General features: G+C 32.5%; 1 protein-coding gene across 1 annotated transcript in view; it reads right to left on the minus strand.

The window, feature by feature from the left end:
• Positions 1 to 24,248, minus strand: part of MMS22L (MMS22 like, DNA repair protein) — a 127,374-nt gene that overhangs the window by 60,749 nt on the left and 42,377 nt on the right. Inside the window, exons 12-14 of the mRNA XM_081295429.1 lie at positions 17,648 to 17,767; positions 15,032 to 15,255; positions 14,190 to 14,699 (exon numbers count right to left, since the gene is read on the minus strand). Of these exons, the coding sequence (XP_081151555.1) occupies positions 14,190 to 14,699; positions 15,032 to 15,255; positions 17,648 to 17,767 (854 nt within the window). The remainder of the gene's footprint in view (positions 1 to 14,189; positions 14,700 to 15,031; positions 15,256 to 17,647; positions 17,768 to 24,248) is intronic.

A 24,248-nucleotide genomic window follows, 5' to 3' on the forward strand; every position in this document is an offset into this window, starting at 1 on the left:
GATAAAACCCTGTTAAATAAGCTAAATCCAAATTTTCAGGCTACTAGGATCTTGAAAAATCAGACAGGTACCAGAACCTGAGTTAAAAATAATGTATAACTCCTAAATGTTCACTGGGTTAAGAAAGTGAAAGGTGATACAATAAAATATGACATGTAGCCTTAAACAATGTATGTGCATATGTTTCTGATATCTTTTTTTAGGAAAAAGAATAAAGTTGTTGAAATGTCCATAGTATAATTCTAATTTTATTTCTCTTCTCTCCTTCAAAGTAAGACATGGTAAAAAAGTCAGTGGGATAAAAGAAGAAATAACAGCAGTTTAGAAGAATATTTTCCAAAGTACTAACAGTGGATCCCTTTGTGGGATAGAGGTTTAGAAGCAGAATGACTTTCATTTTCTAAAATATAATTCTACATTATTCACAATTTTTTGCAAAAATAAAAATAAAAAAGGCTGAAAGACACCTATACTAGAAAGTGCAGAAAAAGATTAATTTTGAGAAATGAAAGTTAACTTATAAATCTCTTTTTTTAACCATAAACTCCATAGCTTCTTTTTTCTTTATTATTTTAATAGATCAAATTACATTTTGTTATAAAAATATAAGGGGAAATTTTTTTTTTCTAGTCTAAGATTTTTCTACTAGGTAAAAATTTTCTTTCATAGGATGTGTATAGTTATTTATGTAAGCATGTATGCTTAAACCTTGAATATGGCTCCTATATGATTTTTTTAGAATTATAGCTAAGTTTTTATATTTTAAGTCAAATTATTCAAACAAATGCTTTTCACATATAACCAACAAAGTCTATGAAAATCAAAGCCTCCTTTACAGTATTATGCCTGTCACTCTTGGATTTGTGTAGCAGTTACGTAAGACCTGAGAGCCTGACAAGACAGAGAAGCACATCCACAATAGTTTCCCATCTAATGGTGAACACTGAACAAAGCATTAAGTTTTCACGAATAAGAAATGGTCAAGTAAACCATGGTACATCCATATAACGGAATATTATGAAGACAACAAAAAAAATGTAAATGTTATTTGATATGGAAAGCTGTTAATAATAAATGGGAAAAAACTTCCAAAGAACATTTAATCTCATTTTGGGTGAAAAAATGTATATGAGTAGGAAAGGTATGAAAAGATACAACTTAAAAATATCGAGAGTAGTTCTCTTGGTATAAGTAACTTTTTAAAAACTCATCTACATTTAATATCAGAAATATATAAGGAGTCTAATATTATTAAAAATGATATTATAGTTTTAGGAACAAAATGAAATAGAGATCTTACATTGTAGGATTTTGCTGATTTTTGTTTTTTTCAAACCATTTGATTTGTAGAAACATCTGTCTTCCATCCAACCTCCTCCCTAAGAGACAGATTTATGCAGCATAAACTATATAATCAGGGACTTCTTTTTTACTTTGTATATCAGGTACATTTCAAACTGTGTTGACACTATGGTTGGTAGTCTATTGTTAGATTTTGAAGATTAGCTGTTAGTAAAGTGCTGTTATTGATAAAAATACATAATTGAGAGATCAACCCACCCACCTGAGGCCCCTGAAAGGACAATATTCCATGAAGGGTGTATAGGGGTTTCTTGCCCTGAGTAGTTTCACTTTATAAATGGATTAACCCTTGTTTCTCCAGAAAATTCTGGAACAACCAATTTACTAGTTTACTATTAAGTATGCTCAAAAGGTGCCCCCTCACCCCAGCTTTTGCATTCCTCCACCAGCAGCTTTGCACCACCAAAGCGCCTCATATTCTTGGAAACCAAGAGAGGAGGCTCTTTTCTTCATTCTATTTTACTGGTTTCCAGGAAAACTGCCAGTAGGAGGCAGCAATGACTGGCTGCGGCAACAGCAGTGGCTCTACTTTGCACAGTAGTTAGCTGCTGGCTTCATTCTTCTGTCATTATATAAGCAAGATGACACTGTTCTCTAATCCAGCCAAAGCTGATAAGTACCATCAACCTGTCACTTCCTACATTTCAAATTCTAACATCACAGCATCAAAGAGTTTTTACATTTCGATTTCTTTCGCTGGCAGCAGCCGGTAGCCTCTCATTCTCCCACGGTGTTCTAATGCTGCATTTGCACACCGGGGTTACTCCCAGACTGAATAGCAGGTCATCCCCTGCTCACTGAGCTCATCTGTGGCCCATGTGCTAGGCAATTTAGATCCAATCAGCCCTTATTTAGCTCAAGAGTAATGAGCAGCATAGTGACACAGACTTAAGCCTGACCCTCAGGACACTGCTCATCAAGCAGTAAAACTGTGACAAAATCATTCATCTTCCACCCGCTGGCAAGAAATAATACTCGCACTCACTGTATTACTTTTCAAGATAAAAAAAAAAAAAGTCCTGAATTTTCATGATGTGAGACATTAATTTGCAGAAAGCTGAATTCCCTTAAACCCCCCTGTTGCTATGAGCTCACCAGGGGGAAATAGGCCTTAGGAGACTGAAATGGAATAAAGAAAATTGCTCCAGCTTTCTTTTCATTTTAAATAAGCCTTAAATCTGACAAGAGATATCCTAAAGAGAGAAAAATATATATCTTGTAAGGTAAAGAAGAAACAATTGAAATTAAGAGTTTCTGATGCTCATTTCACTCCTTGTTTGTTCTCAATTTTGTTAAAATATAGTAAATAAAATTTGAAAAAGAACAATTACCTTTCTGCACAAGGCAGATGGGGAAAGGTATGGTTGTTCTTTATAGACAATATGGTGGCAAAAGTAAATTTGTATCATAAAACAAAAGTGTACTCTGATGTTTTCTACAAAGCACATGTTGAAGAAATTAGCTTTGGGGTAATACCAGAAGATGGTGAGGATAGCTCAGGATATTTTAAAACTATAATAAATTGACTATAGTGCATTCTGAGGTTTTATTAATCAAAAATAACTAATTATAGGAATAATTAAGAGACTGATTTCCTTCCCCACTGACATGTCACATCATTAAAACATATCCAAAAGGTCATTGTATTACATTTATTGGACATAAATGCTTAAATTTTATTTGCTTTTCCTGAATATTTCTCTTATGTAACTCAAGCCACATGGCCAGTTTATCTCATTGAATTTCTTTAGGTCTGGTCTACTTACTTAAGTCACAATTTCAGGTGTTTTTACCTATTTTATAGTTGGAGAAGAGTTAACCTTAGTATACCTGTCACGGAAGAGATTTATCAGCTTTCAGTATATTTATTATGGCAACATGTCTTTGGTTTAAGAGACAGCACTGTGTGGTGCCATGAAAGAGCACAGTAGTGAGGCCTTCCTACAAGTTCACTTCTGAATCTTATCTATAGCTTCAAAGATCTGGGTGGTCTAAAACCTGTAGTGAATCATAGGGTTCAGACAAGGAACTACAGCAGCATAAATAAATTGGGGAAAGTAACTTTCACCTCACCCCAACATCTTTTGATTTGTTGCCATTTGCTAAAGAGAAATATTCCAGTGCTTGGTATAGAAAATAATCATGGCACTTATTCCCTAAACAACTGAGCTGGGCTACCTTCAAAAGAATGAAGTATTTTCTCTACAAAGTATATTTCTTTTGTTCCTGTCCTTTTATCCAATGTTCTTCATCCCAATTTATTTCACAGTGTTCTTTTTCTACCCTTCCTTCCCTCTTTTTCCTGTGTAATCATAAAAGGTAGGTTTTCCTAGATTTCATCACAGAAAAATCTAAATTTTTAGTAACTTGAAAATTTGGTAACTAAGAATAAAAAAAACTATAAATGTCCATTCATCAACTTCTTGAAAGTAGAGTAAGCTTGAAAAAAGGAATCTAACATAAAGACCATTCACCCACTATAAAATTTTTATAATTGCTGGGAATTAGGGTTTGATATTAAACATGAGCTAGTTTATAACTGGACAGTATAAGATAGGGGCACAGCAAATACAAAAAAAAAAAAAAAAAAAACAAACTGAAAAGGGTGGGGAAAATCCATGGACCACTGGATCTTTTCTTTGTACTCAGTATTCTGAATTTCATATATGGGTCCCTGCTGTGAGTCTATTTTCTTACATTATGATTGAGTCACTCAATAGGCCCTTTCAATGCAGAAACTTCAGTTCTGGGAAATATTCTTAATTTTTTTTTTATTAGTTCCTTTACTTTGATTCTTCAGTTCCCTCTTCCAAATACCTTGCTTTCCATTTAACACCAATATAAACAATCTCTACTTTTAGAACCTGCATAAGGTTCCTGTGGGCCGCCTCAATGGAGTGGTTCTCCAATCTTCCAAAAGCAAGGTAAAAGCTCAAAGGCCTACATATTGCATCTGTTTCCATATTTCAGCAGAATAGTCTGATGCTAATTACTGGACTGGAGAAATAAAATAAAAATAGTCACAAAAAGTTGAACAAAAGTAGATACACTGAGTTTTGCTTTTTCAATAAAAACAAATACCTTTCAATTAATTGGCAAGAATGGATCTCCTAGTATCTAGAGGTCTCTTCTGCTCACAGATGCTCAGGAGGCAATAAGCAGAGAATGAAATTTAGATTAAGCATTAAGTCTATAACCTGACTATAGATACTATTGTCTACTATGATTTGGATACTGATAGAATGTTTCTATAAGCAGGTTAAATTTAGGAATAAGTATGAATCATTATTAAGTAATATTGATGACTAAAACAGTAAAATATGCAATGTTAAAAAATGTGATGGTTAGAATAAACATCTAGGTTTCTCCTTTCTATTTTCCTAGTCTTTCATGTAATAACTACATGAGTGCACATCATATGGACTCAATTTGATTGAATCACTGATGTATCTCAAGTGTCTATAATAATGCCTGCTATGCTAGTAAGCACTGAAAAATATTAGTTGAATTTATCTTTTTGCATGAATATTTTCTGCAGAAAATAATTACAACCCAAAGTAGAAAGCAATAAAGAACATTACAGAGTTAAAAGTATTAAGGAAATTGAGATTATTTAAGATTGGAGACATATGGACGAGCACACATTTCAGAGAAGCTTGGAATGAAAGATAATATTGTTCTCATAAAAGTGAAAAAAGATAAAAAACACACTATGTATAGAATCTATTAAAACTTTATTATGGTCCATATTTGGGATAGGTACAGCATCTCAGTGCTGTTCAAAAATTTTTCTGCTCTCCATTACAGTAGCCACTAACTAAGTGTAGCTACTGGGGATGTGATATTAATACTAGTGTAATGAAATGGAAACTTTGTCTATATACATGAATTTAAATGGTCTCACATAGCTAGTGAGTACCCTATTGGATTACAGAAATTGAAGTAGATGTTTTCAGAAATGCTATGAGGTAGTTATTTTACAAAGGTACAGCTGAAACTTAGAAAAGTTTAATTTCCTAAGATTGCACTAATAGTAAGTGGGGGAAGGGGTGACTGGAGCCCCAGGTTAATTGACCCTAAACCCCTTCTCCACTTTTTTTTTTGAGGGGCGGGGTACTGGGGATTGAACTCCTGAGCACTCAACCACTAAGCCATATCCCCAGCCCTATTTTATATTTTATTTAGAGACAGGGTCTCACTGAGTTGCTTAGTGCCTCACTTTTGCTGAAGCTGGCTTTGAACTTGCCATCCTCCTGCTTCAGCCTCTGGAGCCACTGGGATTACAGGCAGATGCCACTGCATCTAGCTCTTCTGCACAGTAGAAACTATGGGGCACATCTACGAGTTTAAGAAGTAGAGGCAAAAAGTACAAATTGCTGCACAAATAAGTCTAGTGCCTAGAATCCTGGCTCTATCACTTCTCAGCCTTTTGGCTAAGATCAAGTGTAGAACCACCCCTCCCCACCCAACACGCATACCATGTTTTTAGATTCTATCTTCACTTCTCTTCTACTTATTACCAACTACTGAAATCACCTTTCTGGTTCCTCAAATCCTGCTAAATAGGTTTCTTATTTCCCCAGTCTTTGCCACCTCACTTCTCTGCCTACTGTGACTATCACTGACTATTTCTAACTTTTGATTTTAACAGTTACTTTCCTCCTTGGATTGATCTCTTTCCTAAGTAGTGTGTTTCGCCTGATGTCAGCTTATTCAATCCTCAAGTCCAGCTCTGTTGTGCTAGCTATAGTTTGGCCTTAATCCTCAACTAGTTTTGACAGGAAAATAAAAGCAAAGGTAAGAAAGACTTAGGAGATTTCTCAAAAAATCGTAGTTCTATTTGAACTAAAACTAACGTAAAAGGAAATCACAAGAAAAAGTTGTAGGTATAGGTAAGGCAAGAGTGTGGATGGCTTTGAATATCATAATAAAAAATATGTATAGAATGATATATTCAGACATGTTCTCCAAGAAGATAAATTAGTCAAGAAAATATGAAATGAGCACATGCAACAAAAGAAAAAACAGAAAAACAGGGCTTCATCAAAAATTTAAAATTTTGTGCTACAAAAGGCAACAGCAAGAAAGTGAATCCAAAAAACAGAAGAAATATTTATCAATATATATATATATGGACTTGTATTTAGAATACATAAAAAAACCTCTTTCAATTGTTAAAAAAAAGACAAATAAGCCAACATAAAAATGGGCAAAAGATCTGAATAGATATTTCTCTAAAGAAACATCATTAGCTATCAAAGAACTGAACATCAAAATCACAAAAAGATACCACCTCATACCCAACAGGATTATTACAATCAAAAATACACTTAGCAACAAGGATGTGGAGAGACTATAACTTTCACATACTACAGGTGAATATGTAAAATGGTCCAGCCTCATGGAAACAACCTCGCATTGCCTCAAAAAATATGACCCAGCAATTTCACTCCCAAATGTAAAACCATGAAAAGTAAAACTGTCCACACAAGAACACGTACAGGCATATTCACAGTAATATTACTATAGTCAAAAAGTGGAAACCTAGGGTTGGGGCTGTAGCTCAGTGGCAGAGCACTTGCCTAGCATGCGTGAGGCACTTGGTTGGATCCTCAGCATCACATACAAATAAACAAATAAAAATAAAGGCATTCTATCCATCTACAACTACCAAAAAAAAAAAGTTATAAAATAAAAAAGCGGAAACCCATATGTCTAGTAACTGATGAATAGGTACACAAAATGTGGCATATCAATACAATGGAGTATTATTTAGCAGTGAAAAGAATGGAGTACAGGTACATGCTATAAACTTAGAGGAATCTGGAAAATACTATTTAGGTGAAAGGGTTAAGTCACAAAATATGACATATTGTATGATTCTATTTAAATGGAAGTTCCAGAATATGTAAATCTGAAGAAACAGGAAGTAGACTAGTGGTTGTAAAGGATGTGATTCTGGGTATGAAAAAATGGGAAGTGATTGCTAATGGGTATAGGGTTTACCTTGGGGATGATAAAATATTTTAAAATTGTTATGCTTTTACAACTCTGAATATACTAAAAATCAATGAATTATAAGTTAAGTGGATTATATCTTAATGAGGCTAGTAAGTAAAATGTAGTAAATAAAATGTCAAGATATATAAACTATATATCAGTAAAGCTGTTGAAGAAAATGAGATGGTTTGAAAAGGGAAGGCTCTGGAGGCAAAAGATGGAGGAAAGCTTTATTTATGTTCTATAAAACAGAGGTAATGACAGCTGTGAGACTTTAAAAAAGAATGATGAAATGGTTCTCCCAAAGAAGACATTGAAAAAAAAAGAAATACCAGATAGAGAGAGGACAGACTGATAGACACATATTTGCCTAACTTTAAAATTTCTTCTTTTTCTACAACAGCGAATCACAATTTCCAACAGGTCCATTATAATGAGGCAATGCTCATGTTCCCTGCAATTCTGACTTTGTTCTTTAAAAAGTCTGACTCGTTTACACATTTATATATTTATAAATATATTTATATATTTATATTTATTAATAAAAAATATATATATAATGACATTGTGATAGAGGTATTACACTAGGAGTAGGTAAAGAACCATTTGAGAACTGACACACAAATTCATTGAAAGTGTCAGACATAAAGTGTATTAAAAACAATGATTATATGATAGGTTATTTTGAAAATAATAGTAAGGATAATGGTAGCATTAACTAACATTTATCAAATACTTACTAACCACTTTGAATTTATTATCACATTTAATCCTTAAAATAGCCCAGTGAAGTAGGCACTATTATCATCACTTAACCAGTAAAGATTTAGACACAGTAAATTTTCTTACAATATTTTAAACAAATCACTTTAAGTGATACAGGAAGAACTCATATCTAGGTAGCAGACCTAGAGACTAAATAAATGACTCAAATATTAATTCCCACAGATGAAAAATTAAGATGACAATCTATTTTACAAAATACAAAAAAAGAAAAAGAAACAAACACTACCCAGCTAAATAGTAAGTAGTTTATCTTACTGCATGAATTTATAAAGCATGTGAATGAAGCACACTACTCAAAATTATTGCCTGGTGAAGAATAACTAAGGTCAAAATACTATTTATAGAATACATGTAAATAGTTGAAAAACACATGAAATACTTAATAATGTAAAAAACTCTATATTTTATTCATTCCTGAAATAAAAAGATTAATACTGTATTCTCTTAGAGAGATACCTATGTTTTCTCTGATGCAACCAAAGCTTGCATGGATTATTCTTAGTATGCAACATATCTCTACCTTGTTTTTCAAATAAAAACTGGTGACACAGTTTTCCATGGAATTTACTCATGTGCCTCCCCTAAATTATTAGACTACTGTCTCCAAATTTACTTTGGCTTTTTTCTTCTTGGTGGCACCGGGGAGTAAACCCAGGAGTCTGCTACTTCTAGGAACATTCCCAGTCCTTTGTATTTTAATTATTGAGACAAGGTCTTGCTAAGTTACTGAGGCCAGTCTTGCTTTGTGATCCTCCTGTCTCAGCCTCCCAAGTTGCTAGGATTACAGGTGTGCACCATCACACCCAGCTTGTATTGACTTTTATATGATGAAATAGCACACAAATTTTGGGGAAATTGGGGTATACCAAGCACACCATGGAAATAATACACTTTTTAAAAATATTTATTTTTTAGTTGTAGTTGGACACAATACCTTTATTTTATTTTATGTGATGGTGAGGATCAAACCCAGGGCCCTGCATGTGCTAGGCAAGCGGTCCACCACTGAGCCACAACCTCAGCCTAATACATTTGATTATTTTAAAAATAACCCATTTGTACTAACACTCAATAACAAAAGGAAGAAAAAAACTTGCATGCTGTAAAGAGTATCCATTCTATTTTTCCTTAAATATCATGTAAATTACTTGACATATAGCAGATCCTTCAGAGAATAGTTGTTCTTGTACTACCTCCTTTCCTGTCTAGTCAGTCCCCAATTCTTCTATTAACGGAAGGAGAAAAGAAAAATCTTTGTTTAGAATAAATGCTACTATACCAATAAAGCTATTGAGCATAGGAAATATTTGAAGGGAATAATAAACAGACATTTTACGCATGTGTGCATGCATGCACAGACCTCTCAAATACCGAAACAGATACATAATAAATAGGTGATCCTCTAACTTCACAGGAAAAGAAAAAAAAAGGATTTAAAATATATGTGTATTTTGAAGTCTGGGAAAAGAGGCTTAGTCTTATTGAAGGAATTGTACTTCAATATACAGCATCTCTAAAAAAAAGTAGTCATCCTCTCTGAACTATGCCTTAGTCTCAACATCTAGCCTTTTAGGCTAGTTCTCAACTGCATTTAGACTTCTTTGAAAATAGGCTCTTGTTTAATACAAAATAGGATGTCAGTTGATCAATAACCATTTGGCTTAAATTCATAAGTCCACAACCTCCCTTAAGTGTTAGAACAAACAGGTACAAAGCCTGAAAATTTATTGTTTCTTTTTAAACTCCAAATGATATTTGCAGATGCCAAAAGGCATTTTAAAATCACTCACCCTTACATCGGTAAAAATGAAAAAGGGAAATGGGGGGAGGGAGGATCTCATGAGGCCTTGTATGTCAAGTTTTTGCCCAGAGCTAATTTTCATAGCTATGTTATAAAACCCTGAAAATAGAGGTTTATAATGGAAATGCTGACAGACCCTTAACTATAGCAGCATGAATGGATATAATTAAAGAAAAGCTTTTGGCTAAACCAACCTCCACAATGAAAGACTGCCATTTTTATATTAACCTCAAATAACAGCAAGTGAGAACTAGAAATGTGTTTCAGAAAGGTAATGTGAAATGTTAAAGATGACTGCTAAAACTACTTGACATTCGAAGTTTTAAACACAGAGGCGTTTAGTTAACATAACCAAGTCAGTATTTTCATAATGCTACTTAATCAGCAATAAAGAATGCTCTGGTGAGCCATCAGCTCCAGTTAGCAGAAAGTGGCATATGAAGTTATTATTTCTTAACAGCCTAGAGGGAGCTGCTTCTCCTCTTTAATCAGTGATCTTAGTTCCTTCCCACCTATAATTTCTCTGTCATACAGTTATAAAACTATTACCCAGTTCAACACACACACACACACACACACACACACACACACACACACACCCTGCACACACATTTATGCAAGGTCTGGTACCTTATTCCCACCTGATTTTGAAAACAGAAGAGATTGTTAAGGTAAAGTATTTCATTCTTTTCCTTGGCAGGGATGCAGCCAGGAATAAATATCATCAATCTATGTAATCTATCTTCCCTACCTAAACCAAAATTCAAAGAATTTAGCTCAGTTCTCAACTTTAAAGAAAAAAAAAAAACCACATGCTTTAATTTTTAACTATTCAAAATGTTTTTTACCTTTATCATAGTATTAAGAGTATACAGCACACTTAAAAGATGACTATGAAAAGATCTTCAATGAAGTTCTAGATTTTGTTTTAAGAAATTAGGAACATACCTCTGACAAATACCTAAATAACTTTTTCTTATGTTTCCTCTCCACCCTTCTTTCTTTCTTTTATATTGTTTATTAATTTTTTTGAGGTGTAAGAGTAGGATTTATTCAAGGGTGCTTCCACAGGACGAGAGGGGACCCGACAAGGGTTTCCCTCCTTCTTTCTTTTTAAGGTAAACAATTCTGCGTGAGTTCTGGGTCTCTCCCCAAAAGACCCCAAACAAAACTCTAATCAGTTTTGGTCATATCTGCCTTAGAAGTGGTAAAAGCTGTTGGGAGACAAAGAAACTAAGTCATAGGTCCTATCTCTTATTATATACTGTGATCAATCTCACTGAAAATCTGTGTGCAAATTGCTATGCAAGCTTCAGAAATAAAGGATGACAGTGCCTAAAGTATGTTAGCATTAAAACTTGTGTGTTGCTACACCCTCTTATTTACACACTGACTTCATACTTCTCTGTATTTTATAATTTTGGTAATAGAAGTTGTAAATGATTGGATATTCTTTTTTTAGCAATGAATAGTATAAAACAAAACCAACTACACACTTGTACAAGGCATCAAACGTTAACAATTAACAATTTATAAACATCTGTCTCTTTTTTCACAGGCTAGTTAAGAAGATCAGTAGTACTCACTATAATCCCCTGCTCAAGATAGCAAGCCCACAAAACAATCCAGATCCACCTGAGAAACTCATAATAAATGTAAAAAATTCTGTATTGCATTAAGTGAAATTTAGATAGTTGCAATGGTGCTAATAAATCAAAGGCAAACTACTATACATAAAATGTGACTTGTCTCCACATCTCAATTCATTTTTTCCAACTGAGTCATTAAATAGGAATCTGCAAAATTCGAAAACTTAATCAAAAGTCCCCCAATAAGCAACTATCTTTTTTTAATAGCAAAAACAAAAGATAAAACCACTCAGAAATATATGAATAGTAGCAATAGTTTCAGGTCTGCAAATACCTTGCAGACTTCACCCATGCAATTACTTCCAATTTATAAAAAAGTATATAGATAGGATTAGTGTAGATTTAATTACTTACAAACAATTAGAAGACACATAAGAAAGCAACAATTGTACAATGGGTTTGAGTTTGAAAGCCAATTCTGAAATTTAACTGTTATTTTAGGTAAGCTACAAAGTCTCCAAACTTCAATTTTTAAAAAAATCTATAAATAGGAATGGAAGTGTTAATTAAGAAAGAAGACAGTATTTGTAAAATGTGAATCTTTCAGGAACATAAGAATTATTCTGGTGTTTCTAGTTACTACTTTTGAAGAATTACCAAGAAAAGTTCTAGTTAGAAGCTTTATAACAAACCAAAGTCAATGAATAAACATGAAATAGAGAAAAAAATCATCTTTTTTTTTCTTTTGCTTTCTTCATATTTCTATTTTTAAAGCCTCTACAATCTTCAAAATAGGTCTCTTTCTCCTATTACAGTTTCAACTAACATTTTTAACAGAGTTCTGTTTTCTTATTTTAGAATGTATTTTTGCTAAGGACATTCCACACAATGATGAAAGAATGAAAATGGAAGCTATTTCACAGAAACAGTAAAAACTGATACAATATTTTTTGTAGGAAGTTTGGTAATACCCATTCACATTTAAAATTTATACATACTAATTCTTTCTTGGGATTAGCCTACACATACTTCCATACATACACAGAGATGCATATAAAGAGATTAAATAAAAATGTGTTACAACAAAACAAAATGGTAAATTATAATATAAATTCCTATTACTGGGGACTGCTTAAATAAAGTTTAGCACATCTACACAATGGAACAATAAGCATTCATTAAGAAGAATTAAGTAGGTCTCCAGGAATTAACATAAAAAGCTGTCTAGGAAATGTATGAATGTAGAGCCAAAAAAGGAGTTGTTCTGAAAAAAGATCGTCTGTTTTATGTTAAACATACAAATAAATAGGGGGAAATGTCTGGAAGGTTCTCTAAGAAATTATTTTACTTCTGTGAGGGTAGAACTAGAATAGTATTTCTCAATCTCAGCCCTGCTGATAATTCTTTGGCAGCATTCCTGACCTCTACCCACTAAACATCAGTGGTACCCACCTAGTTGTAACAACTAAAAATATCTTCAGAAATTGTCAAATGTCCTCTGAGGGACAAACTCATCCCCAACTGAGAACCACTGAACAAGAAAATGAAGAAATGAAGGTGGGAAAAAAAAGTTTGTCACTTTATACTTCTTTTTAAAAAAAAAAAAAAAAAACATTTTACCACAAAATATTACATTAACAATGTAAAAAATAATTTTAACAAAAATAAAAATGATTGCCCAGCATTCTTAACTAAAATTTTAAATTAAAAGTGTAAGATATAAGTCTTTGTTTAAAAACCATGTAAGAATAAAATAACAATTGTTGAGGAGGATTAAAATAAACTTATCTTTCAATGGAAAAGGTAGAAAAGTGGTAAATTCTGCCACTGTTTCCATGACTGCTTCTTCTCTACAGGCCCATATGCTCCTTTCCTTTCTTATTCCTATGCTCCTAAATGTCTGAAAACAGATGTTACTTTTATAATGTGATATTAGGAGGGAAGCAGTCTGTTAACTTCAGACATGGTTTCAAATAAATCCTATTTCTATATACAACTTCTACACAAATTTTCAGTGGCAGTGACTGACTACAACCGAGTGGTAGTGTCTTAACACTAAGAACACATATCTGCATAATTTAGGTGGATCTGAAAATACTAAGTCTTGTATAGATGATTGGTGTTAGAATAAACTTATGTTCATTTCAAATGGATTCAGCAGGAAGAATTTGATGATGTTGAAGCTATAACTTTATAGCAAAAATTTAAAGAAACTTACTTTTTTTTTTTTTTTTCAATGGTTCAGTTGAGCCAAAACCTCCTTATGGACACAGAATTACATTTGCTTCAATGTTTCAATAAAAGCCACCTCAGATTTGAGCTCACGGTCTTATTTAGAATATCGATAACATAACTCTCAGTAATTATATTCTTTCCCAAGAAGGAATAGGGGAAGAAAGAGGTCTAAGAGCATGGCTCTGCAATTATATCAGAACTGCTCTGAGTTTAATTTTGCATCTCCTGTTTGCATAAGAGCTTTCTTTTTAAGAACTACTATTGGAAAAAATAGTTTGAAAACTAATGATTTTTGCCAATATATCAGTAGAACAAATACTTCCTTATATATTTGGTTTCTAAGTATGTTGAAGGAGAAATTAATATAAAAATCAAAACAGTGATGATATCAATTAGTACACTGCAGGAAAACATACCTGACTCTGGCAAGAACAGCTTGTAGAAAGCTCAACACTGTCCGAAGTTCAGATTCTCGACAGGCTCGTAGAAGCATATCAAATCCATCATTAAGCAGTTTTTCATGGGAAGGACATAAGCAATTGCTGGTCTCAAATACTTCTTGAACACCATCAATGTATATGGAAAGAAGGGTCCAGAGACTATGTCTCTGTATCATTTCATCATTCTTAGATACCAAGAATTCCTTTGCTTTTTCTCGAAAGTCACAGGAAAATTTCTCAGCCAAAACACCAATGTCCAGATTTTTCTGAGCATACAGTAAGAGAAATGCCATCTGACCCTTCCAAATGAGGGCTCTCTGTGATTTTATAAAGGTTGGCTTGAGGAAATTCAAGAGGTCTAAAATGTGACTTGCTACATCTTCTACCTCTGCAACAGCTGCTAACAGTAGAAAGAGGTTGAAAAAATTCTGTAGACCAACTTCAGTTAATTCTTCCATCCTTTTTTGATGGAATTTAGAATATATTCTGTAAAACATAAAAAAACTGCTTTAATAAAATTATTTCATTCACAAAAATTCATCATTTAAAGTAAACTTTCTATCAATACTCATGATAGTCTCATTACTGATTTTAAAAAAAGAAATTAAAACCCTTTTCAAGTTATGGATTTTAAGTTTGTTCCTCAGTATTACAACTGACAAAATCAAAATGTTCCACATTTTGTGTCTTATGTTAAGAAATACATTTTAAATGTGAAAAAGGACTCTAATCACAATTTACTTTAAAAAACACAAATTGTAAACACTTCTCCAAAGATATCAATGAACATTCCTGACAAAGAAAGATACTGCACTCACCTTCCTTTGACTTGTTTCCAAGGATGAGGGCCATTGTTCTTCATTGCTCTCTTAACAACTTTTGCCAAAATGCAAAGAAAAATTGTATAACTACTGCTGGATTTATGTAGGTCAGGATCTTGTTTATCACAACAGCAAGTCTTCACCATTTCAAGCATAGACAAAGGCGACTTGTTATTAACAAGGCCTTTCAAAGGAAGCCAAGAAATACTGAAGGAACTATTCTAAAAGTATAAGAAGTATAAGACAGATAATAAGTATTAATTTCTTAGTACATTAAATGGGAAACTACAAATTCCAATTAGCTCACTAAAAGTTTAAATTATCTTAAGCACAAAACTATATTTCTATTACAATACCATTATCATATACCACCTCCCTTCCAAAAAATTCCATAAAACCATAGAAAATCAAGGATATTCAAATTTTGGCTTATCCACAAAATGTATTTTTAACAGTTGGTTTGTCCAAATTAGAATACAAATAAGATCTAATAAGATATAATCCTTAACACTCTTTTACTGCAGAAATTCCCCAATGTTCTTGTTGTACCATTCATTTTTTTACATCAGGAAAATTGTTGGACAGAATTTCCAATGTTCTGGATTTAACTACTTGCATCCGCCTCATATCACTTAACATACTTTTTATATTTATATGTTTTCTGTAAAATGGTGTAGTTATCTAGAGGCTAAATCATTCACATTAAATTTTTTGGCAAGGTTCTTTCATTGGTAGTACCAAGTGCTTCCTATTATGTTTACTAAAGAGACACACACATTCTGACTTTCTGTAATGTTAAGACTGATGAGGATGTCAGCCTAATGTACTTATTTTAGTGATCCCTGCCTTTAACATTTTTAGCAGCCACTAAAGTTTACTGTCTATATGCATATTTCACTAGACATATAAAATAGTGACTTTATAATCCTACCATTTATTCTAAATTAACTGATACAAAATTTGATTTGGCCAAAACATAGTTTTTATTTTCCTTTATTTATAGTTTTCAAAATGAGGTACTCTATACCTTCCAGAATAATTTTAAAAGTATTATGAACTTGAAAACTTAAAACATATTTGATGTTTTAGTCCATTATAGTCATTATTTTTTCTTAAGCTCAAATTTTCATTCTTTGATCAATGGGAGCTTCTTCAAATCAATTCCTATGTCCTTTTGACATGACTCTAACTTAATTTTGATACTTTCTATGCTCTCTTGTGTCACAAAGTACTCCAGACTCTATACATCTCTGCCTTGGTCTTTTCTCCAGCTAGCCTAATATTATTCTTTAAAGAAAGGTATTTTTTACTTTTAATAAGCTCCATTATATATAAAACCCAAACCTGTCATTTATTGGTAATTTTTCCATTATCATTTTCTATCTTAATAGAGAAGTTCACTATTTATACAAAACCCCAACATTCCAAATCTCTTCTTTTTTCAACACAGGTAATGGAATCTTTAAAATTACTCTTTAAATTTTTGTATTCCAAACTCATCCTCTCCTTTTAAAATTGCCCTTATTTTAATTCTCATATAGTATTATCATATGAGTATTATCTCATATAAATACAATGGACTAACTCATGTGTACCTAATTCGTTTACAAAAACTTTCTCAAATACATAACCTAATATGTCACATCCTTGCTTTCCAATGTCTCCTGAATAAACTAGAACTCAACTGTAAATTACCTACAATCCTTCATAGTCTACCAGTCTCCCAAAACTACCATCTTTATTCTTCTTATCTATAATCTCTCTCCACTGTCATTCCAGGCCTATTTTTCAGAACTATAAAAATAATAGAAATAGACCTTGTTCTTTCATATCTTCATACATTTATCCATGTTGTTCCTTCAGCCTGTATGATCGTTTTCTTCTGTAGTTGGAAAATTCTACTTATCCCCACAGTGAACTTAAAATATTATGACCTTTTGAAATCTGGTATTCTTTGGCATTTTAACATTTTCCCCAAAATATGTGTGTACCTGCCCATTAACTTATAAACTACTTAGGTGCTAAAGTGGTATCTTATTCAAGATAGCAGTATTTATTCAACATATCACAGCAATCAGTTATTATTAGAAAATATTTAAAAACGAGCATTAGAAAAAAATCTTTCTGCTTTAATTTTAGCCACTTTGTTTATACACAGTCTCAAGAGGAAAGAGACACCAGATGCTGTTGTGTATATGCCAGTTTTTTATAAACAAGTTTTTTGAAAGTTAAAACTACTCTTGAACTACTCCAATCTACTTTAAACAAAAATTAACTTTTCAAGAAAAACTGATAGCTGCTCATAATGAAAGCATAAAAATCCTCTCAAAGCCAAGCTTGGTGGTGGCGCATGCCTGTAATCCCAGCAGCTCAGGAGGCGGAGGCAGGAGGATCTTGAGTTCAAAGCCAGCCTCAGCAATTTAGTGAGGCACTAAGCAACAAAGTGAGACCCTGTCTCTAATAAAATACAAAACAGGGTAAGAGATGTGGCTCAGTGGTCGAGTGCTCCTGAGATCAATCCCTGGTTCTCAAAAAAAAAAAAAAAAATTCCCTTAAATATGACATACCGACTTTTCAAATTCCTGGAGTAAATCCCATATTCTAGTAACTCACCAGGTTCTTACTATAATATTCCCATAGAATGGTGACAATAGAAATGTTTGGTTCCCAGAAATCACAAAGTGTCAAACAACATTGAAGATACATCCGTAATTGTTCTTCTAGTATGCCATCCTAAAAAACAAACTGAAGTTAGGAAGGAGTAAATGGGCTCTGGAAACATGAACATTATCACCGAATACTGTGTTGAATAACCTGCAGCTAAAAAGAATATGAATATATATCACCAAATCATAGCCATTCTCATCTTCAGACAAGAATGCCTAAATTAACATAAGGTACATTCCTGAAACAATTTAGAGATCATTAACATATTTGAATAGTGGAAATTACATTACTCCTTTTGACTTTTGGTTCAATTACTTAATATATAGGTGTTTCATAAATGCATCTTGTTAGAAACCCAAAGAATGGATAAGAAATCCATATCAAAAAGAAGTGGCAAAAAGGATCCAAGAATAAAGATGTATATAAATTCAGAGGGCCTGGTCATATGAAGGAAAGATATTAATTAGGAAAAACTTCTAAGTTTTGGCATAAGACAATGGGTTAATGGCACTGTTCCCTAAAATGACAAAGTCTAGGGGAGGTGAACATGGGGAGAATCACAGGGCATTTTAGGACATAATAAACGACATACTGATGTAGAGCTCAGGGAGAAAGTCAGAGTTGTTGACATAAATCTGGGTGTTAAGATCATATTAATAATTTTTAGAGCTAAGAGGTTAGATACAGTGACTTAAGGAAAGAACAGAGATGAGAAATAAGAATCCAGAACAGAGAACCCTTTGATATTCTAACATTTAGATACCGAGCAAATGCAGAAAATTCTATATGCAAAAACAAGTGGACAATAAAAACAGGAATACAATCAGATATTCTGGAAGTCAAGAGAAATATTTCAAAAGAACAGTGGTGAACAGGGTTGAATGCTGCTGAGAAGTTAAAAAATGAAAAGAAATAAGAACCCTTAGAACAATTTTAAAAAATTATTCATGGCTATGATGAGTTAATTGGGTATGGTAAAGACATGCTCAACTTTGGATGGCTAAGGAGATAACAGGAGTTGAGGAAGTAAAAATATTTAGAGATGAAGTCCTTGAACAGGAGAGAAAACCAAGAGCCACAGCAAAGGGAAAGAAATTAGTTCTTGATAGAACCAGTTACATTTTCAATATAAAAGAAAAGTAGTATGAGAGGTTAAGTACAAAGCAAACATTTTGGGAGATTTGAAGGAAAAAAGAGAAGTTCTGATCAGATTGGTTTCTGTTCTTTCAGTGATTTAGCAGGCATGATATTCAACTACATGGACTGGGCCAGAGCCTGTGCTGAATTGTGTGTTAAAAAGAAATTCTGAAACAAATCATTATGGAGAGCAAAAAAGCAAACATTCTAATGTTGACTGCCACTTAAGATTTATAATGAAGAATTTAAAGTCAGACAAGTCAGTAAGAATGATTATTTTCTCCAGCAATATTCAGCTTTGGGTAGGGGTGGGGAAGATAAGAGAACAGGAAGAATAAGCTTTTCCAAGTTTAAAACAAGTAAGACTTAACTAATTAAACATGTTTAAAATGGAGTGACTGAAAAATGGGTTGTGGGATGGGGCTGGGCCTTAGCAGCAGAGCACTTGCCTGACATGTGTGAGGCACTGGATTCGATTCTCAGCATCACATATAAATAGATAAAATAAAGATCTATAAACAACTAAAAAAAATTTTTTTTAAATCAATTAAAAATAATAAAGCCTTGTGTAATCTATATTGTTTAAAGAGAAAAGTCAGGACCTAGAAGAGGACAGAAAAATGAAAATGTTGATGATGATGGGCTAGAACAGAAATGAAAAACTATAGGGCATGAGCATGGGAGGAGCTAGGTAAGGAAAATAGAAGAAACTGTTAGGAGTAAGGACATTAGGACACTGAGAGGGTAGGCAGATTATATACAATAATGTTGGGTTACTAACAAAATAGTAGATGGGTATAGAAGAAAGTGGTGAGCTTGGTACTAAATGTTTCAATGAATGAGTCACAAATGAGGGGAAAAGACAACAATGAGAGGATTCTTTAGATAAGGCCTTCACTCTTAAATTATTCACCCTTTAAGATACCTTAAACTTCAAAACTTCTAGGAAAGTTCTTAATCCTCCACTAGGCAGTGACCTTTCTTGCATACTTATATCATAACACTTGTTAGATTTAATGTTTATCTTCCACCAAGCTGAGCTAGCTGCAGCTATGATAATGTCCCCAGGGTCTAGTACCTTGCTGGGTTTACCAAAGAGCCTCCATAAATATTTATAAACAAAACTGAGACTCATGTCTGGTGCTTTTTTTCACCAATCAGCTGTATGGTTTAGAGAAAGCATCTGGATTCTCTAACAAACACATTTAACCAAAAAAGACAAAATTTTATTCACTATGAACATTCTCTGATTTTATTGTGAAAACATAAACCTAGATCTAGGATCATATTGGTTTCTATTTATACTACTGAACTGAAAAAAAGCATACTAATTTTATTATGTCTGCAAGATAAAAAAAGTAGGTTATCAAAGTTCATTTTGAAGGGTTTTACTTGGCATCTGAAACTTGTTTTACCATGTAAAATCCACAAAGACATACTGAAACAATAAAAAGAAGTTTGGGAAAAGCAAAAGTGAATGATATCTATGTATCCGGCATCATAAGACATGTTTTACATGTGTTGGTTCAAGTACATTTCATACCAGCAGTTTTAATATGTTCATTTTTCAAAAGGAAAAAAAAAAAAGCTGGGATTCAAATTTATAAATAGCTTACTCAAACTCACTTGGTTAGGATCTAGGATTTATGTCCCTAAAGTCTTTGTTAGACAAAACATTCATTCTATGCCAAAAACAGAAGAAAAAGAAACAAATATTTAGTCAATACCAAATTTGATCAAGATTTTTTTAATTTCAAGATCAAAATTGGAAACAAGGTCTGTTTGAGTCCAGAGCCCATGTTCTTTGTACTACATGCAATCAAGAAGAAATTAAAAATGGCATACCAAGAGATCAATTTTATTTATTTTCTTACTTATAAAGGGAAAGAAATGAATTTTTCCTCCTTTTCTTCCTAGTGCCTGCAGATGTAAATGAAAAGAAATGGTTTAAAAATACCATTCTCCACAGCTGTGGTTGGATAGGTAATCAATTAGTTGAGTGTGACTTAGAAAATATGTGCTTTGTTAGCCTATAGTCAATTACAGATAGCATGTTATATGTTTTACAGTTTCACATTCTATATATTCAACCATTCCTGTTTTCAACTATTTTCTCTAATTTGAAAAATTCCATTTAAAAAAGTATGTATATGCTTTAGAAATTAAAGCATTAAAATTAAATTAAAGAAAGGAATTGTCCATCTTCAAATTCACATAGGTAAAGCAATAATACACAGTACTCAGGAGTAGGAGTAGGAGAAATAGCAGATACGCTAGCTCGAATTTATTTTAAAAATTATAATAAAGTTAACATATGGTTGGAAGGAATATCTGAAAACACTTGAGTATACTAATTGCTTCTTTTCTTTTCTTTTTCCATCATATACTTATCAGAGAAGGAAACAACAATCATGGAAAATAGATGCTTTGCATAAATATGACCAAAACAGATATAGAAACCAAAATACATTACTAATTGTATATATACATGTACCCCTACATCTATGGTGACTGACTTATCCTGGTTTACTAAGAGCTTTGTTGAATTTGGCACTGAAATCCCAGGCCAATGCAAAGTGGTATGGTTGGTCACCTGACCGTCTTTCAAGAATTACATATTTATCTTCAAAACAATTTCAATTGCCATGATTAAAATACTCACTAAATTGTAAAAGAACATTATTCAGTGTCAGAATAAGTTTTATCCTACTATGATGTCACTATATACTTAAGAAACACAAAACATCGAAGAAATGTTAAATTAGAAGTAATGAAGAAAAGGAGTTTTATTAAGATTCCTGCAAGTTCATTGCTTTGAGATTTCACAGTGGAGTAAGCATATGAAGATTTGAATCCTAATCCCAATACTTCCTAAATAGCTGGGTGAACCTGGAAAGCTGTTCAACCCCTTCGGACTTCAGTCTCTTAGGGTGTAAAATGGAAACAATACTATCACTACTCAAGATTGTTCTAAGCATTAAGTTAAAGAATGTATACTAATTGGTAAGTAATTGTCAATTAAGTAAAATTAAATAATATATGCTTTCTACTAATCTAAAGCTCAATGTCTGCTTCAGGAAGATCCTTTTTTTGCTAGAAAAAAAAGATCTGAAACATTATTTGCTTAATTAAAACTACAGGAGTGTTCATCAATTTTACTAGAATATTGTTGTGTATTTGGAAGGTATATATTTTTTAAACAAACCTATCATCCCATAGCAAATGGACTTTTTTCACTGTTGGAAATCGTGTCAAAGTACATGAGTATTATCAGACTTTAATTTACCTGAATGGGGATAAAACAGATATAATCAAACTGATAGCTCTATTCCCAACATATTATTTATTCTTTTGACCACCTACTGCAACCACAAAATTGGTTTCAAGAACTCCAGTAAGTAGTCCTATACTACTTATAGAATATAATTGGATGCAATCAAGACACAACAACATTGAAGGAATACTAGACTGAACCAGAGGACCACTTCTTTCCAAATATTATAATGACTCTTTCTGTCACAGGAAAGGTATCACTTTGATTTTATGCAAGACTTAAATTTATAAAGATTCCTGGATTAGTGGTAGTACCCCTACATCTAGGGTGACTGACTGACTTATCCTGGTTTACTAAGAGCTTTATTGAATTTGGCACTGAAATCTCAGGCCAACACAAAGTGGGATGGTTGGTGACCTAACCTTCTTTCAAGAATTACATATTTATCTTCAAAACAGTTTCAATTGCCATGATTAAAATACTCACTAAATTGTAAAAGAACATTATTCAGTGTCAGAATAAGTTTTATCCTACTGTGAGTGTCACATTATACTTAAGAGGTCTTATTCTAAGCAAATATGAGTTTCTTTTATTTAAAATCAAAATTAGGACACAGTTCAGTGGAAGAATACATGACTAGTTAGCATGTGCAAAGCACATTTTTCTCTAGCACCAGAAAAATAAAATCAAAATCAAAATTATAGGGAGTCAAAATCCAAAGGGAAAAAAATATTAATTTTCAAGAAACTAAAAGTGTTTACAGAGGGCTTTCAACATCTTAGACAAAAAGCAAACTTTTCTATAGAACAGAGATGATGACAAATTCTGTTTCCTATTGTGCAGGATCAGTATGGGTTTCTTTGTTGATTCGTACATATAAACTTTTATAGCCTCCTAAGAAATACTGTGTAACTTAAAACCTGGCTGAACAAAACCATAAAATCATACACTGTCACAGTTGAAATGAAGTATATAAATTATTAAATATGATAATAACAGAGGTCCAGGTGAAGGAAATTTAAAGGATACAAGTAGTTAATAACTTAATGTAAAAATTAAGCTTCTAGTTACTGGCTCAGATATAGTAACAGAAAGATAACACTATCCAGACTTCACTGAAATTCTTTTTACTTGGCTTTAACTAAGCTATGTTAAGGCAAAAAGACTGAATAATTAACCAATGCAAATGACAATGATTACTATAAAGCTATTATTTCACAATCCCACTTTAGTGATTATATTTCTGAAATAAAAAATACATAAAAAACTTTTTGAGTTGCTAAATCATTGTTTTCAAAAAGTAAAGAAAAAGCCAAATTAAATTGGAATAGGAAATTTTTTTTTTTAAAAAAAGGAAGTATAACTAAGCCAAAACTTTTATCACTGTAAAAATTAAGAGAAAGATTCTAAGGATAATGGTTCTACCATTTCTGATACAACTTACTTATGGCAAAGTTTTTGGCATTCTAAGTTAAAATTCTTAGCTCACAATAAAATAATATGCATATCTAAACTAAAAGTATTTATGTTTCACCTTAAAAAGTTAATAGCTAATAGATAAAAAATATTTCAAGTAGTTAAAATGATTTTCAAAAATGTCTATTGTAAATATACAGAACAATATAAAGCAGTATTATATTAAAATATTTCTTCTTCATTCCTCTTCAAGTTTTAAACAATCTTCATAAATAAAAAAATTAATTTATTTCCCAAATTTAAAATCTTTACTATAATTTTCCATAAACTCTTACATAAGTGACAACTTATATTATAAAACTTTAAAGAGCTACAATAAAACATGTTTAAAGATGTGATAGCAAATTTAAAACTAGTTTAAAAGGAGGTCAAGTCTGACCTCTGGGCCATGAAGCACTACATTAACAGCTCTGCAGAAAGAAGAATGATAAGGTATGAAATGAGTGCTCAGAAACTAGGACCTTATCAGTTAGAATATGATTCAGGCCTGTAAGACAAATTGCTCAGCAAGGCAAGTCACCTTCCTGCTGTGATGAGGATATAGCTGAATTTCCAATGCCACTAACTATCTCCTTTATCGTGTCTTCTAGTTTGATATCACACAGTCAAGGAATGGCTTATAGTTCTGAAGCATCTAACACTTATTTTGAATACATTTTG

The sequence above is a fragment of the Spermophilus citellus genome (genome assembly GCF_964194105.1).
Source record: "Spermophilus citellus genome assembly, chromosome: 5".
Classification (NCBI taxonomy): domain Eukaryota; kingdom Metazoa; phylum Chordata; class Mammalia; order Rodentia; family Sciuridae; genus Spermophilus; species Spermophilus citellus.